This window comes from Bison bison, unplaced genomic scaffold (genome assembly GCF_000754665.1).
Source record: "Bison bison bison isolate TAMUID 2011002044 unplaced genomic scaffold, Bison_UMD1.0 scf7180017864260, whole genome shotgun sequence".
NCBI lineage: Eukaryota > Metazoa > Chordata > Mammalia > Artiodactyla > Bovidae > Bison > Bison bison.
Window position 1 is genome coordinate 4,650,624 of NW_011494832.1, and position 15,160 is coordinate 4,665,783.

At 35.1% G+C, this 15,160-nt stretch overlaps 1 protein-coding gene across 1 annotated transcript in view; it reads right to left on the reverse strand.

Annotated features, from left to right (window-relative positions):
• Positions 1 to 15,160, reverse strand: part of SEMA3C (sema domain, immunoglobulin domain (Ig), short basic domain, secreted, (semaphorin) 3C) — a 207,546-nt gene that overhangs the window by 73,014 nt on the left and 119,372 nt on the right. The window contains exons 5-6 of the mRNA XM_010848128.1: positions 12,238 to 12,357; positions 3,479 to 3,569 (exon numbers count right to left, since the gene is read on the reverse strand). Of these exons, the coding sequence (XP_010846430.1) occupies positions 3,479 to 3,569; positions 12,238 to 12,357 (211 nt within the window). The remainder of the gene's footprint in view (positions 1 to 3,478; positions 3,570 to 12,237; positions 12,358 to 15,160) is intronic.

A 15,160-nucleotide genomic window follows, 5' to 3' on the forward strand; every position in this document is an offset into this window, starting at 1 on the left:
CGACATTTTGTTTCTTTGTTAACTGACTGACATTAATTTTTAGTCTAGTAAGGAGAGTAAATAGCAAATTGGTATGTGTGACTTTTTTGTACAAAACAATAGTTAAGTTGAAAAAATAATAAAGTTTATCAGGTCTGGCCCACTGACCTACCAAGCATCTGATGTTCTAGAATTACTCCCCTGGCCACTTCAGATTGTGGTCATTTTGACAGAACTGAAACATTTTAAAGCATTCTAAGCTCACTGTTTAGTAATAAGCAATACCAGTTGGATTAGGATAGAATGAAGAATGGAATGTTTTCAGTATGTGCTCACCAGGTCACAGACTGGACCCCTACCAGTTAGCAAGTGGGTACGTCAGGCATTGTGCTGCCTTTTTGCTTCCTAGTAGAGAGCTGAAGTCCATGGGAACAGATTATAGGGAGACAACGAAAAAAGGTGTATGAAAGGATTTTGAGCAATTAGGTTTCTTTATAATTTTGTGAACATTTGTGTAGCATCTATGCAAGTATTCTGTAGACACAATGATTGTTAAATTGAGATAACTTTGTAATTAATTATTTCACAGCTTTGTTATATCCAATTATGCCCCCAAAAAGTAGATTATACATTTCTGATATTCAATAGATTTATTAGCACAACTCTGAATTATAATCTCCTATCTGTTTACAGGAAGAAAAAAAAAAGGACACTCAGAGGATGGTTTATTGTGGAGAGGACTGCTTCTAATCCTACTGCATACCACTCTTTTAGCTTTGTCTTAAACAAAGGGCTTCCTTGGTGGCTCAGAGGTAAAGAATCTACCTGCCAATACAGGAGAATTGGGTTTGATCCCTGGGTTGGGAAGATTTCCTGGAAAAGGAAGTGGCAACCTACAGCAGCATTCTTGTGTGGGAAATCCCATTGACAGAGGAGCCTCAAGGATTACAATCAATGGGGTCACGAAAGAGTCGGACATGACTAAGTGACTAAACAATAAACATTACAAAAGAATTAGATGGCTGATCTGTGTTGTATGGCGGAAACCAAAACAACATTGTAAAGCAATTTTCCTCCAATTAAAAATAAAGAAATGAAAATAAGATTATTTAAAAAGAGTTAGATGGTTAATTGGCTTCATTTCCTGTCATAAATTCTCAGTAAGTTTAACAGCAAGTTAAAATAATAAAGTTTCTGCTTTATTAAATAGTTAATTAATAGTTAATTAACGTCACTTTGGAAATAATTTTAAGAGTGGAAAATTTTTTTACTTGCTCCTTTTAAACTTTAATCCAAAAATACTTTGATTTCCAGTTGTACTTCCACTGACTAAAAAATATCTCAAGAGGTTTTGGATAGGTTCCTTAATAAGAGATGTCATCTGACTTCGATGTGCTACAACAATTACTAAAAATAGCAAAAGAACAGTAGCGTGTTGGGCCAGATGCCGTGCTATATTGTGAAATTTGAAATTCTTCTAATTCTCAACATTTCTTGGCACTTTAATATTTTAACCAAGTTATATAGTGGATTGCAATTGAACAGAAATGGTAAAACATCAAATGGCAAAGTGAGATGGCTACACAAATGAAATGCACAATATTGGAGATAATATTACAGAGATAATCAATGGAATAAATAAAATGATAAATACAAGGTTATAAAATTTCATGCTCTTTTTAGTTTCAGCTAAGTTAAGCAAATTGTTTAATGATTTTCTTTGATAGTAAAAATCTTGTTAATCAAAATATTAAAAAGTATAGTACAAGAACATGAGCCTAGGAATCAAAGCCTCAGGTCTTTGAAAAATGAAGACCAATTATTATCTTCATTTTGTAAATGAATCCAACTCTTTAAGGGCAAAACTATTACATGACTTATCATAGTTTAACAGAAAAATTTATAATGCCTTGTTTTAACTCTTTTTTGTCCTAAATAATACTTGAGAAGATAAAATTCTAGTATCAGTGTTAAAAATAATGTTGAATTTCTAAGTTTAGAAATTCATAGCATTTAACTTGAAATAAGTGAAAACTTCTTATATTTATCTGCTGCTGCTGCTGGTAAGTCACTTCAGTCGTGTCCAACTCTGTGCAACCCCAGAGAGGGCAACCCACCAGGCTCTGCCGTCCCTGGGATTCTCCAGGCAAGAACACTGGAGTGGGTTGCCATTTCCTTCTCCAATGCATGAAAGTGAAAAGTGAAAGTGAAGTCGCTCAATCGCGTCCGACTCCTATAGTGCCCATGGACTGCAGCCTACCAGGCTCCTCCATCCATGGGATTTTCCAGGCAAGAGTACTGGAGTGGGGTGCCATTGCCTTCTCCGTTTTATATTTATCTGGAACTATACAATTCATAGTTTCTAAAGGCAAATACTTTCTGAGACATTGCTTCTATTAAATAATATTTAGAAACTTATTTGAAAATACTCTGCATCGGACTTAATTATATATCCTGTAGTTTCAAAGCTTTCTAATTTTTTGTTCTAATGATACACTTTCATTTCCTCCCTGACCATTCTGAATGACTACATGGAAATAATTTACTGGATAATTTCCAAGTTCACATTTTAGTCAATGCTGGAGTACTTATCTTAATTTAGTTTCCAGATCTGAGAAAGAAAGATGAATTGCCTTTTAAAATGAATCAAAGCAAAGTCTGTTGAACACAATAATTATTTTCCCACCTGTTCTTTTGTTAAATGATGAGATTTTACCACCGGCAAAACATAGAGAAACAAAAAGGAAAAAGTTTTTACTATATAATTGGCATACTGAAATTTAAGATTTGTCTTATAGTTAACTAATGTTAAGTCAGACGTATTCCAGAAGTGTCCTAATTACATCTTATAATGTCTTAAGACATATTCTAGAATGTCTTTCAAGTGAGCTATAGATAGGCACTGATGACTGTGACTCAAGTACATCGATTTGTTTATGTGTGTGGCAGGGAGCAATTGGGCCTGATTTTTAACTGATATAATTTACAAAATATGAGGAAATAAAAAAGTGACTTTACTAGTACCTGTTTTTGTGTATGAGAACTTTTAGACATTTCATAGAGAATGTACTTGGCTAACATATGCACTTTGCTATTTCTTCACATGGAAGAAATACCAGTTTTAATTGTTTGTAAAAGATAACTAAAACATCAGAAAAACAGAATACACAAAATAACAACTACACTGAAATTTACTTCCTAATATATATTGATATATGTATGCATACAATATTTATTAACATATGTATACATACATACACTTTTCAAATGGTTGACTTACTCTATGAATGACAGTAGTCATATTAGATGAAAAAACACACGGCTATCATTTACTCATGAATATTCTTGGAAATAAGAAATTAGAATTTCCCACAACTTGCTTTCTATTATTTTACTCATGTACTATCATCCACACAACTATTCAAAATGGACATATGGTATAATGTATTTATTTTCTTTAATTTCCTTTTTTAAACCTCCCCTTTTATTTTCCACTTACTGATCATAACAGACACTGTGTTCACATTGGGGTTGAAAGAGCAGCGTCCTTTTCCAGATTCACACTTGGAGTCAATCATGAAAACTTGGTCCTTTATTATAGATAAAATTGAAAATGTAAAAAAAAAAGAAATTACTTTATCTTAGTTAACCAATTGTTCTTTAGTAAAACAAAGCATCATCATGAATAACACGCCTTCTACTCAGTTGCTTATGCCTTCCCAATTTTACTATGTTAAAGTTTTCTTGGCCTATATGAAGAATGCATCTGTAAGTTATAAACTAACCTTAGCAGGTCAAGTTCTCATCCTATTACACTCCCCATAAAGTTAATCCAACAAGTTCTCAAATCAACATCAATAAAAACACTTGGCTTAGAAAAATGGTACAGATAAACCTATTCCAGAGTAAGAACATAGACGCAGATGTGGAGAATGGACATGCAGACACAGGGGGAAGGGGAGGGTGAGACAAATTGGGAGCTTAGGATTGACATATATAAATTACCACGTGTAAAAGAGAAAGCTAGTGAGAACCTGCTCTAGAAGCTCAGCTTGGTGCTCTGTGATGACCTAGTGGGTGGGATGGGGGTGGAGTGGGAGGGAGACGCAACAGGGAGGGGATGTATGTCTACTTATAGCCGACTCACTTATTGTACAGCAGAAACTAACACTGTGAAGCAACTATACTAAAAAAAAAAAAAATCAACACTTGGAAATCAAGGATCATCATAAACCTGAACTAGATATGTTGAACATTGGCCAAAAGAAGAAAACTGTTCAGAGAAACAATGTGTATAAGGATTATGATTACTTTCAAAATAATCAAGATCTTTTTTAAATATAAAATTTTATGTTACCACTTTGTTATAGAAAGCATTGTACTAGATTTAACAAAATAATTCATAATTTAGTTAAAAATGCTTCATTTACTCATTCATTTACTTAACAAAAATTTGACAAGCATCTACTATGTGCCCAACACTGAAAAAACATTGGGGACAGAGTAACAAAACAGTCAAAAATTCTTACCTGTAGGTAATTTATAAACCAAAGATAGAGAATGGAAATAGAGAATATAAAAAGAATAAACATGCAAAATATTGAATATGTTAGATGGTACTCGGTGCTTTGGAGAAAATTTAAGCAGGGAATGGGGGCAGTGGGTTCAATTAGAAATATAATGGTCAGTGTAGCTTCACTGAGAGGGAGCATTTTGTTGGTATATTTATCTTTTTATTTAAATAAAGTTAGTAAAAGCTACTACTAAAATTCAAAGAAAAAATGATCACATTGTTGATTGTATTGGATGATGGAAGACCTTAATTATTAGGGTGTTTTCCAAAATTAGCCCAAAGAAAATGCAAGCTCAACATTTTTGAGTATGGAATAAAAGGATCAAAACATTGTTTTAAGAAGATTGGACCTTATCTTATTCTTTAAGAAGACTGAGAATGGTGGTTATAAAAACAGACACTGAATTCAAGAAAATAAATTTGTTTTCAACTCAGTAGTCCAGGAATTAGGGAATAATAATCTGACATGCTAGGATCTCTTGGTTAGGGTAAGAGTGGTAAAGATACGAGAAGATCTGTAAAGTGAAAATAGATAGAGCTTGACAATCAATAACTAATTGAATATAGTTCAAGAAGATGAAGAAAATAAAGTTGACTCTGAAGTTTTGACTCTTTAAAGAAAAACTATTTCATTTTTGTTATACTGAGCTTAATGTATTGCAAGAAATCTCTTGAGGTAATGGGAAATCATACTGCTTCAAAAGAATCACAGTGCTCTAGCCTAGAAAGGTCCTACAACTCAATGCTCTTTATGGATTGACTCCAAAGATGAGGAAAACATGGCTTTTCCAAGATCACACACAGATAAATAGTGACAAAAGCAAAATTCAGTCATGTCTGCTTTCCAAGAGGGTGTCGTTTGTATAATGTTGTTTTTCAGTTGCTAAGTCACATCTGACTCTTTGCAACCCCATGAACTCCAGCACAAAAGGCTTCCCTGTCCTTCACTATCTCACTGAGTTTGCTCAAACTCATGTCCACTGAGTTGGTGATGCCATCCAACCATCTCATTCTCTGCACCCCCTTCTCCTTTTGCCCTCAATCTTTTCCAGCATCAGGGTCTTTTCCAATGAATTGGCTCTTTGTATCAGATGGCCAAAACATTAGAGCTTCAGCTTCAGTATCAGTCCTTCCAATGAATAGTCAGGGTTGATTTCCTTTAGAATTGACTTGTTTGATCTCTGTGCTGTACAAGCAACTCTCAAGAATCTTCTCCAGCCTGACAATTAGAAAGCATCAATTCTCTGGTGCTCAGTCTTCTTTATGGTCCAGCTCTCACATCTGCACATGACTACTGGGAAAACCATAGCTTTGACTATAAGGAACTTTGTCAGAAAAGTGATGTCTCTGCTTTTTAACAAGCTGTCTAGGTTTGTCAAAGCTTTTCTTCCAATGAGCAAGTGTCTTAACTTCGTGGCTGTAGTCACAGTCTGCAGTGATTTTGGAGCTCAAGAAAATAAAGTCTGTCACTATTTCACCATGAAGTGATGGGACCATATGTCTTGATATTCGTTATTTTGAATGTTAGGTTTTAAGCCAGCTTTTTCACTCTCTTCTTTCACCCTCATCAACAGGCTCTTTAGTTTCTCTTCACTCTCTGTCATTAGAGTGGTATCGTCTGCATACCTGAAGTTGTTGAAGTTTCTGCCAGCAAAGTGGATTCCAGTTTGTAAGTCATCCAGCCCAGCATTTTTCATGATTCACTCTGCAAGGAAGCTAAATAAGCAGAGTGACAATATACAGGTTAGATGTACTCCTTTCCCAATTTTGAATCAGTTTCTTGTTCCATGCCAGGTTCTAATTGTTGCTTCTTGACCTACACACAGATTTTTTAGGAGGCAGGTAAGGTGGTTGGGGATTCCCATCTCTTTAAAAATTTTCCAGTTTGTTGTGATCCACACTTATGTATGAACGTGAGAATTGGATTATAAAGAAAGCTGAGTGCCAAAGAACTGATGCTTTTGAACTGTGGTGTTGGAGAAGACTCTTGAGAAACCCTTGGACTGCAAGGAGATCCAACCAGTCAATCCTAAAGGAGATCAGTCCTGAATATTCATTGGAAGGATTGATATTGAAGCTGAAACTCCAATACTTTGGCCACCTGATGCAAAGAACTGACTCACTGGAAAAGACCCTGATGCTGGGAAAGATTGAAGGCGGGAGTCTCGGGGACGACAGACGTGAGATCATTGGATGGCATCATCGACACGATGGAGATGAGTTTGAGTGAGCTCCAGGAGTTGGTGATGGACAGGGAAGCCTGGTGTTCTGCAGTCCAGGGGTGGCAAAGAGTTAGACATGACTGATCGACTGACCTGATCTGATCTGACAGTCAGAGGATTTAGTGCAGTCAATGAAGGAGAAATAGATGTCTTTTTGGAATGCCCTTGCTTTTTTTATGATTCAGCAGATGTTGACCATTTGCTCTCAGGTTCTTCTGCCTTTTCTAAATCCAGTTTGTGTATCTGGAGCTTCTCAGTTCACATAATGTTGAAGCCTAGCTTGAAGGATTTTGAGCATTATTTTGCTAGCATGTGAAATGAGCACAACTATATGGTAGTCTGAACAATCTTTGGCATTGCCTTTCTTTGGGATTGGAATGAAAACCAACATTTTCCAGTCCTGTGGCCACTGCTGAGTTTTCCAAATTTGCTGGCATATTGAATGCAGTACTTTTACAACCTCACCTTTTAGAATTTTAAGTAGCTTAGCTGGAATTCCATCACCTCCACTAGCTTGGGTCATAGTGATGCTTCCTAAGGCCTACTTGACTTTGCACTCCAGGAGGTCTGGCTCTAGGTGAGTGATCACACCACTGTGGTTATCTGGGTCAATATGATCTTTTTTGTATAGTTCTTCTGTGTATTCTTGCCACCTCTTCTTAATATCTTCTGCATCTTCATAACATTTATCTCCTTTATTGTGCCCATCTTTGCATGAAATGTTCCCTTAGTATCTCTAATTTTCTTGAAGAGATCTCTAGTCTTTACCATTCTATTGTTTTCCTCTATTTCTCTGCATTGCTCACTTAAGAAGGCTTTCTTATCTCTCCCTGCTGTTCTCTGGAGCCCTGCACTCAGTCGGGTATATCTTTGCTTTCCTCTTTTGCCTTTAGCTTCTCTTCTTTTCTCAGCTATTTATAAGGCCTACTCAGACAACCAATTTTCCTTCTTGCATTTCTCTTTCTTGGGAATGGTTTTAGTCATCATCTACTATATAATATTACAAACCTCTGTCCACAGTTCTTCAGGCACTCTATCTGATCTAAACCCTTGAATCTGTTTGTTCCTTCCACTGTATAATCATAAAGGATTTGATTCAAGTCATACCTGAATGGTCTAGTGGTTTTTCCTACTTTCTTCTACTTAAGGCTGAATTTTCCAATAAGGTATTCATGATCAGAGCCAGTCAGCCTCTGGTCTAATTTTTGCTGACTGTATAGAGCTTCTCCATCTTTGGCTGCAAAGAATATAATCAATCTGATTTCACTGTTGACCATCTGGTGACATCCACATATACAGTAATCTCTTGTGTTGCTGAAAGAGGTTGTTTGCTATGACCAGTGTGTTCTCTTGGCAAAACTCTGTTAACCTTTGCCCTGCTTCATTTTGTACTCCAAGGCCAAACTTGCCTATTACTCCAGGTATCTTTGACGTCCTACTTTTGAATTCTAATCCCCTATGAGGAAAAGGACATCTTTTTTTGGTGTTAGTTTTAGAAGGTTTTGTACATCTTCATAAAACTGTTCAGCTTCAACTTCTTCATCATTAGTGGTTGGGGCATAGACTTGGATTACTCTTTAAACAAATAATGATAAACTTGCTGGAAAAAATAAAATTTAGTAAACCTGTATGTGTAGCCAGAGTCATATACCGATTTGACAGTAATAGTGATAGTTGTCACTGCAGGAATTGAGCAGATTCCGTAGTTATCACTTGTTCTCCACTGACTACTTTCTCCATTGCACAGCCTCCTTGGGCTCATACAGTAGAGTTTAAATCTTGTCATCAGCAGGAAAGTATGTGGTAGACCCAAATAGTCACTAATTCAAGCATATTGCAACAATTCTTCAAACTCATCTCCTAAGAACTCTTTTTTTAACAATTCATCTTTCTTCTCCCTTCTTGCTTTCTCATAACCAGTTTATGGTTCATGTTTTTTAATCTTAATTTTTTTTTTTGGCAAAAGTGTTAATTTCCTTCATTCTGTGATTTTTCATTGCAACCACAACCTGTTAACACATGTCTATCTACTTTCTTCATACTTGCCTCCAAACTTCTAAGCATTTTGCCAAAGGTGATCAAACAAGGTATATTCAACATAGTATAGATTTGTGATCATCAACTTAAAATGAATCCTCTACACTTCTTGCATCTTCCAAAGGTACTATGCCAACCGGTTCTTCCATTAATAACTTCAAACCAATGCCACCATTGTCAAATCTCCTACTTTATTCTCAGCTCATATGATTGACATGTTGCTGAGAAAGTGAAGTCCTTAAATGAGACGTCTTGAGTTCATCACTACCAAATACACACACTACTAAAAACTATAAATTAATGCATCCACTAATACACGAGAGGGAATATTTCTCTTACTGTAAGGCCAATCCTTTCACCAATGTTTTAGATCCTCTTATTCAGTCTTCTTAGACATACTTAGGTATACTTTCCATTATCCTTACTCTGTCTTTAATTTTATTAACTGGATCCTTTACAATATCATTTCAACAACTCCTTCAGTTCTTAAACATTACTCTCCTTGAGAGTAATTAGAGACTAACATTAACATACATTTGTCATCATTTCTGACTTCTTACTTTCTTCTCAATCTGTTTCAGTTGGGCATCGAACCTCAGTTGCTCTATTGAAAGTCATTTTGACAAGATCCCTGATGCCTATCATGTATACAATTCAGCACTTATATTTTTAGACTTCTTTCTTGGATCTCAATGGTATTTGGGATTGTTGCTCACTTGTATCTTTTTATAATGACTTGTCTTTATTCACAGCACCAACACATGCTTGTTTTTTTTTTTTCCTCTCTCCTTCTCTAGTTTCTTAGTCTTTTTTTGGAGATTCCTTTTCCTCCACATGGCTATTTAAATTTAGAAGATCCTCAAGTCTCAATCATAGTCACTCTTCTCTTTTCATGCTGTATTCTTCCTACATGAATAACTTACACTTTGTTTGGGCTTCAGTTATTCCTGTAAGATAATTACTCAAATATTTATATAGCCAACTTTATACTCAGCTGCCTACTTGATATTTCTACTTGTATCTTTCAATAGCATCTCAGACTCAGAAGAATCATATCCAGGCTAACAAACAAAATGAACAATAGAAGAGTCAATGTAACACAAAATAAAAGTGACAGCACAAATCTGTTCATGACACTTCCTGCTTGAGATTGCTTCAGTTGCTTCTGCTTTGACACAAGACAAAGATCAGTATCCAAAAGGTAGCTTACAAGTTCTGACATGATTTTTTTCTGCCATTAAATGAATATATCTTTGTAGACTGAATCGACAGGAGGAAAAAATAGGACCAGAAAGACAGTACATGGTGAAAGATAAGGAAAAAAGGCATAGCAAAATATCCCATGGCCAAAGATGTCCATAAAGGTGCTGAAAAATAGAGGGCATTACATGTTGTAGCTTGGTCTAGGAGAAAACATGCTGATTAGGGGAGTCAGTATGATCACTGAGAGTCCTGGTTGTTAGGAAAGAGTTTTAATTAGCAGGTGAAAATTAAATTCAGATTAGGAAGGTTTAATGCAAGATAGGGAAAATAGGAATATAAAAGCTGAAAAATAGTTTACTAGTCTGAGAAGTTTTGTGATAAAGTAAAAGAGAGTGAAAGGAGAGGGTTGGAAAAAAGTCACAGGAAGGGAAACCTACTGTTAGAGAAGAAAAAAAGAGTAAATGCAGGGGAAAGGAAAGAAGATGTAAAGCAGTGATGAAGGCTAAAGATTAAATAACTTTATTAGTAAGAAAAATGCACAGCTTTTCTTCTGACATGAGAAAAACTACAATAAAATGAAGAAAAAGAAAAGTTTGGTGATTAATTTGCTTTAAAAAGCACAAGGAATAAATTGAAAGCCTGTGATATTCTTGATTAGTCAAAGTTATCTGATTGATGAGTTGCAGCATCAGGAGCTTAAACAGTATTTATTCACTTATGGGAACTGATGTTATAGATGCATCTGATAAAATCAATCAGAGATGAGATGTAACATTCTAAGATTGCACGGCAAAATTAACCAATAATTGTTTCTTATTAATGTTTTATTCATTATTTAAAGTCATCATTTACTTGTGTCACTTTATTTTTTTTCCAGGCCCAGAAGACAGGGGATAAAAGAGAAGAACCATGTTAGGAATCTATGCAGCAAGAACTGTAGACTCTTTGAGAAGCATCACTGAAGGCTCTAGGAAAGCACTGACTCAGTTTCACAATATAATGGAAGGGCCATAGAGTCTAATAAAAGTATGTGATGTTCCAAACATCAAGCAGGGTTATACAATATCCTTTGAGAACCAACAAATTGCTATTAGACAGACAGGTAAAAAGGTGGTGGACAGTGTCTCAGAAATAAAATGTAATACTTAATGAGTGTGCCACCCTAACCTTCATTTTCAAAGTGGCTTCAAGTACAAGAAACATGCCATATCTTAGTACAAACAGGATGTTAGCAGTAAGTACTGCCTCTGATCACTACAAAATACAATGTTAGTGATGAATAAATAGAACTCTCTCAAAATACAATGTTCTGCATCGTGGCCTTTTAAACTAAATAAAATAAATACATTAGGTGTTTGATAAAACTGTGCATTTTGTATTTGTATTATTAATTACATATTATAGATATGTAAATATGATGTGGAAAAACACTGACTTAAGTTGACTATTAAGTAAAACATATAAAGCTTAAAATTTTATAACCCTTTTCACACTTAAATATGCTCTTAAGATATTTAAAGAGATTAATTAATGGAAATGCTTTCCCTTTGAAACATATCTTTTGAAGTGAGACTGAAGTAGTTCTTATTTAGTAAAGTGATTAAAATTTGTTTCATGCTGGTTTTCCAAAGGAGATTACTTTTTGGACCGACTTTCCTATTAAGGCTTGAAGTGTATGTTGGGCAATTTGTACATGGGAAAATGATTTTACTTAAAAATCCGTGCTCTGAAAAGTGCTATGCTATCACTGGCCTATGCCATGACTGCACACCCTTCTCAGTGGAGTTTCTGACAGACTGCAGATGTCTGGGGAAGTAGTTTATTTAATCAGTTGATCACAGACCTGTGGTTCTAATGACAAGCTCAATGCAGACAACTGTACTCTTCTAAGAAGCATAGCTTCACTTTTCTTTAAGAATTTTAATATTTCATATCATCTTGAACCACTTGTAAACATCCCACTTTGGGATCAAATATTATCAATACCTTACACTTTAAGTAATTGTGAAATCACACCATCTCCTTTCTTTATTTTCTGCAGCTTGTACATTTAGTTGAAGGAAAAAAGGCTACACTTTAAACTTGCAAATAGGAACCAAGCATATTTTGTGTTTAAAGGGCTTGAAATTTTTTATGTCCACTAATTATATTTCCACGTTTTTACTGTTTTAAGAAATCTTTGACACTGACATCAAAATAAGAATGAATTATTGTTACACTTACCTCTGATCTCCTCCCTCTGTTCAAATAAGCACAGACTGGGCTGAAAGCGCCGCTCCCACAGACGTACAAATGCGTGCGGTTGAAAGCCTGAATCACACGGACAAAGTTCCCGCAGCCATGCTAAAAGAAAAGGAAAACTGAGCAGTTAGTAACCCATGACTTTTATTGCTGTTTCTAAGTAGTACTGTGACACTTTGCTATACGTTTTTCTTTATGCCCTAACTTTTTAATTAGTTAGGAGATAACAAGAGAACATGGTTTATTCCATGGTATATTTTAGGAGGAAGGTTGTCTAACAGATAATGAGCAAAATGATATGTCTCTCTCATATTTCAGTATTTTTTAGATTGGGTATGTTTTTATGTTATGAAATTTTATGAACTTACTCTTTATCTGAGAAAGCTTAGAAATTGAAAAGTATACCAAACTGTTTCTCAATTTTTCCTCAAAACATTACACACACACACACACACACACTCATCCATGTTATATAAAACATGTTGTGAATTAATTGTGCTTATAGAAGGTCCATATGTTATCATTAGTTACAGTGGCAAACACTATTAGCCTTCATAATGGGGCAAATAATACAAATGTTACACAAATGCCAGCATTGTCGCTTTCTATGAAAAATAACGGAATCATGATCTCTCTGCTCTTGGTCCCCTAAAATACTTTCCTCTTTCCCCAGACTCCTTTCTCACCTGCTCCCAGTCCAACCATTAGAAAGGCTGACATTTATTCACTCAATGAAATGAAAAATGATTATGGTGATTATAAGCTGATTATGACCTTGAAGAAATACACAAATATGGTCGGCACCAAATGCAGAGCTCAGTGACTGAATTAACCATTGCATGTTCTATACTTACAGGGTCACTACCTTGCTGAGTACACATTAATCAAGCCTGAGGCTGAATATTGTTCCCTTCACAAAGTCATTGTTCTAGCAATGTTTAATAATATTACACATTAGAGACAAACATTTTTATAAAAAAATATGTCAGACTCAGTGGTTTTCAGATGGGTGTTCATACAGTGTATTTTTTTCTCTTCTAGGTACCACATACTTTATTAATATTTTATAATGCACGTTTATTATATTATTAAAAAGTTTAAAAAAATTGCCAAAATTTAAAGTCAATATTATTTTATATTTTCTCATCATTTTCTCCTTTTATACTCATTATTACTTGCCAGCAAATATATGCTTATTTTCATATGTAGTAACTGTATACATATATATGTTTCTGTTATGCATTTTTATTATTAAATAATCAATCACCAACTCTGCTGTTATATAAATTTAACCTTACAGAGCAGACTATATTCTTTATTTTTATTTTAAGACATTAAGAGTTTTTGTCATATATAGTGTCACTGTATCTTGACACCTGTTTATAGAGGTGCCTAGAAACTGACTACATACTGCAGCTGAAATGTGTTTCTCTGGAGAAAAATCATAGATGAAGTATGGTGTATATACAGTATGTCTATGTTTAAAGGTATATGTGAGCAATGAGACTTGTGTTTATTTTTTTTCATATCCAAGTTCAGTCATTCTGGGATTCTGTACATAATATTTTCCTGCAAAACATGAATTTGATTCAATTCTATTAATAAGAGGTTATGTCTGTTTCATCTTGAGGTTTGCAGATTTTTCCATTATGAATTATTGGTATTGGGATAAAGGAAGAAGTCACTAATATCTCTTTTACACCTCAAATACAGATTATACTTGTTTCATGTATATGTTTATGTATACATATATGTTATATATATGTCTTTATTATGGCTACTATTTTTGAAAATTTATTATGCATTAGACACAAGAACAATCATTTTATATACTTAACCTCCAGAAGATTGATTTCTTAACCTTTAGAGATCACATTTATTGAGCAAACTATGTATATTCACTCAGGTTTTCAACTCGGGTTTTAGAAGCACAAAGTTTAGATCTTGTTTAGTTAACTTGCCTAAGGTCATATCAGAGAAGGCAATGGCACCCCACTCCAGTACTCTTGCCTGGAAAATCCCATGGACGCAGGTGCCTGGTAGGCTGCAGTCCATGGGGTCGCTAAGAGTCGGACACAACTGAGCGACTTCACTTTAATGAGTTGGAGAAGGAAATGGCAACCCACTCCAATGTTCTTGCCTTGAGAATCCCAGGGACGGGGCAGCCTGGTAGGCTGCTGTCTATGGGGTAACACAGAGTCAGACACGACTGAAGCGACTTAGCAGTAAGGTCATATAGCTAGAAATAGGTAAAGCAGATTTTCAAGCACAGATGTGTTTAATATAGAATCTTGTCCTTTTAACCACTTTATAATTTGCCATTTGGTAAGAACTCCACAGTTGTTAGATGGAAGTTTTTATAACAGTTACTAATATTTACAGAGCTCTTAATCTTTTGATGTTTTTAATCTTCCCAGCAATGTTCCTATTAAAATATTTAGTCCCATTTTAGTGATGAGGAAATTGAGTCCATCAAAAGGTTAAATGAAGTGCTCTAGGTTTAATAAGTAACTCAGGTATGAATTTAAATATGTCTTAAATATGGTTGTGGCTTCTCTGGTGGCTTCTCTGGTGGCTCATATGGTAAAGAATCTTCCTGCAGTGCAGAAGACCCAGGTATGATCCCTACGTCAGAAAGATACCCTGGAGAAGGAAATGGCTACCCACTCCATTATCCTTGCTTGGAGAATTCCATGGACAGAGGAGCCTGGTGGGCTACAGTCTATGGGGTCCGGACATGATTGAGCGACTAAACTTCAACCATGAAGGCAAATTTGTATACTATGTGATGATGTTTTACTGTGCTCTTCCAAACCCTCTTCAAAGGGAAAAACATAAAAGGAAAAATAAATCAGTCGCTTTAATTATTGAAAATCATTTTCTAGGTCCTTTCCGTTTCCATTGT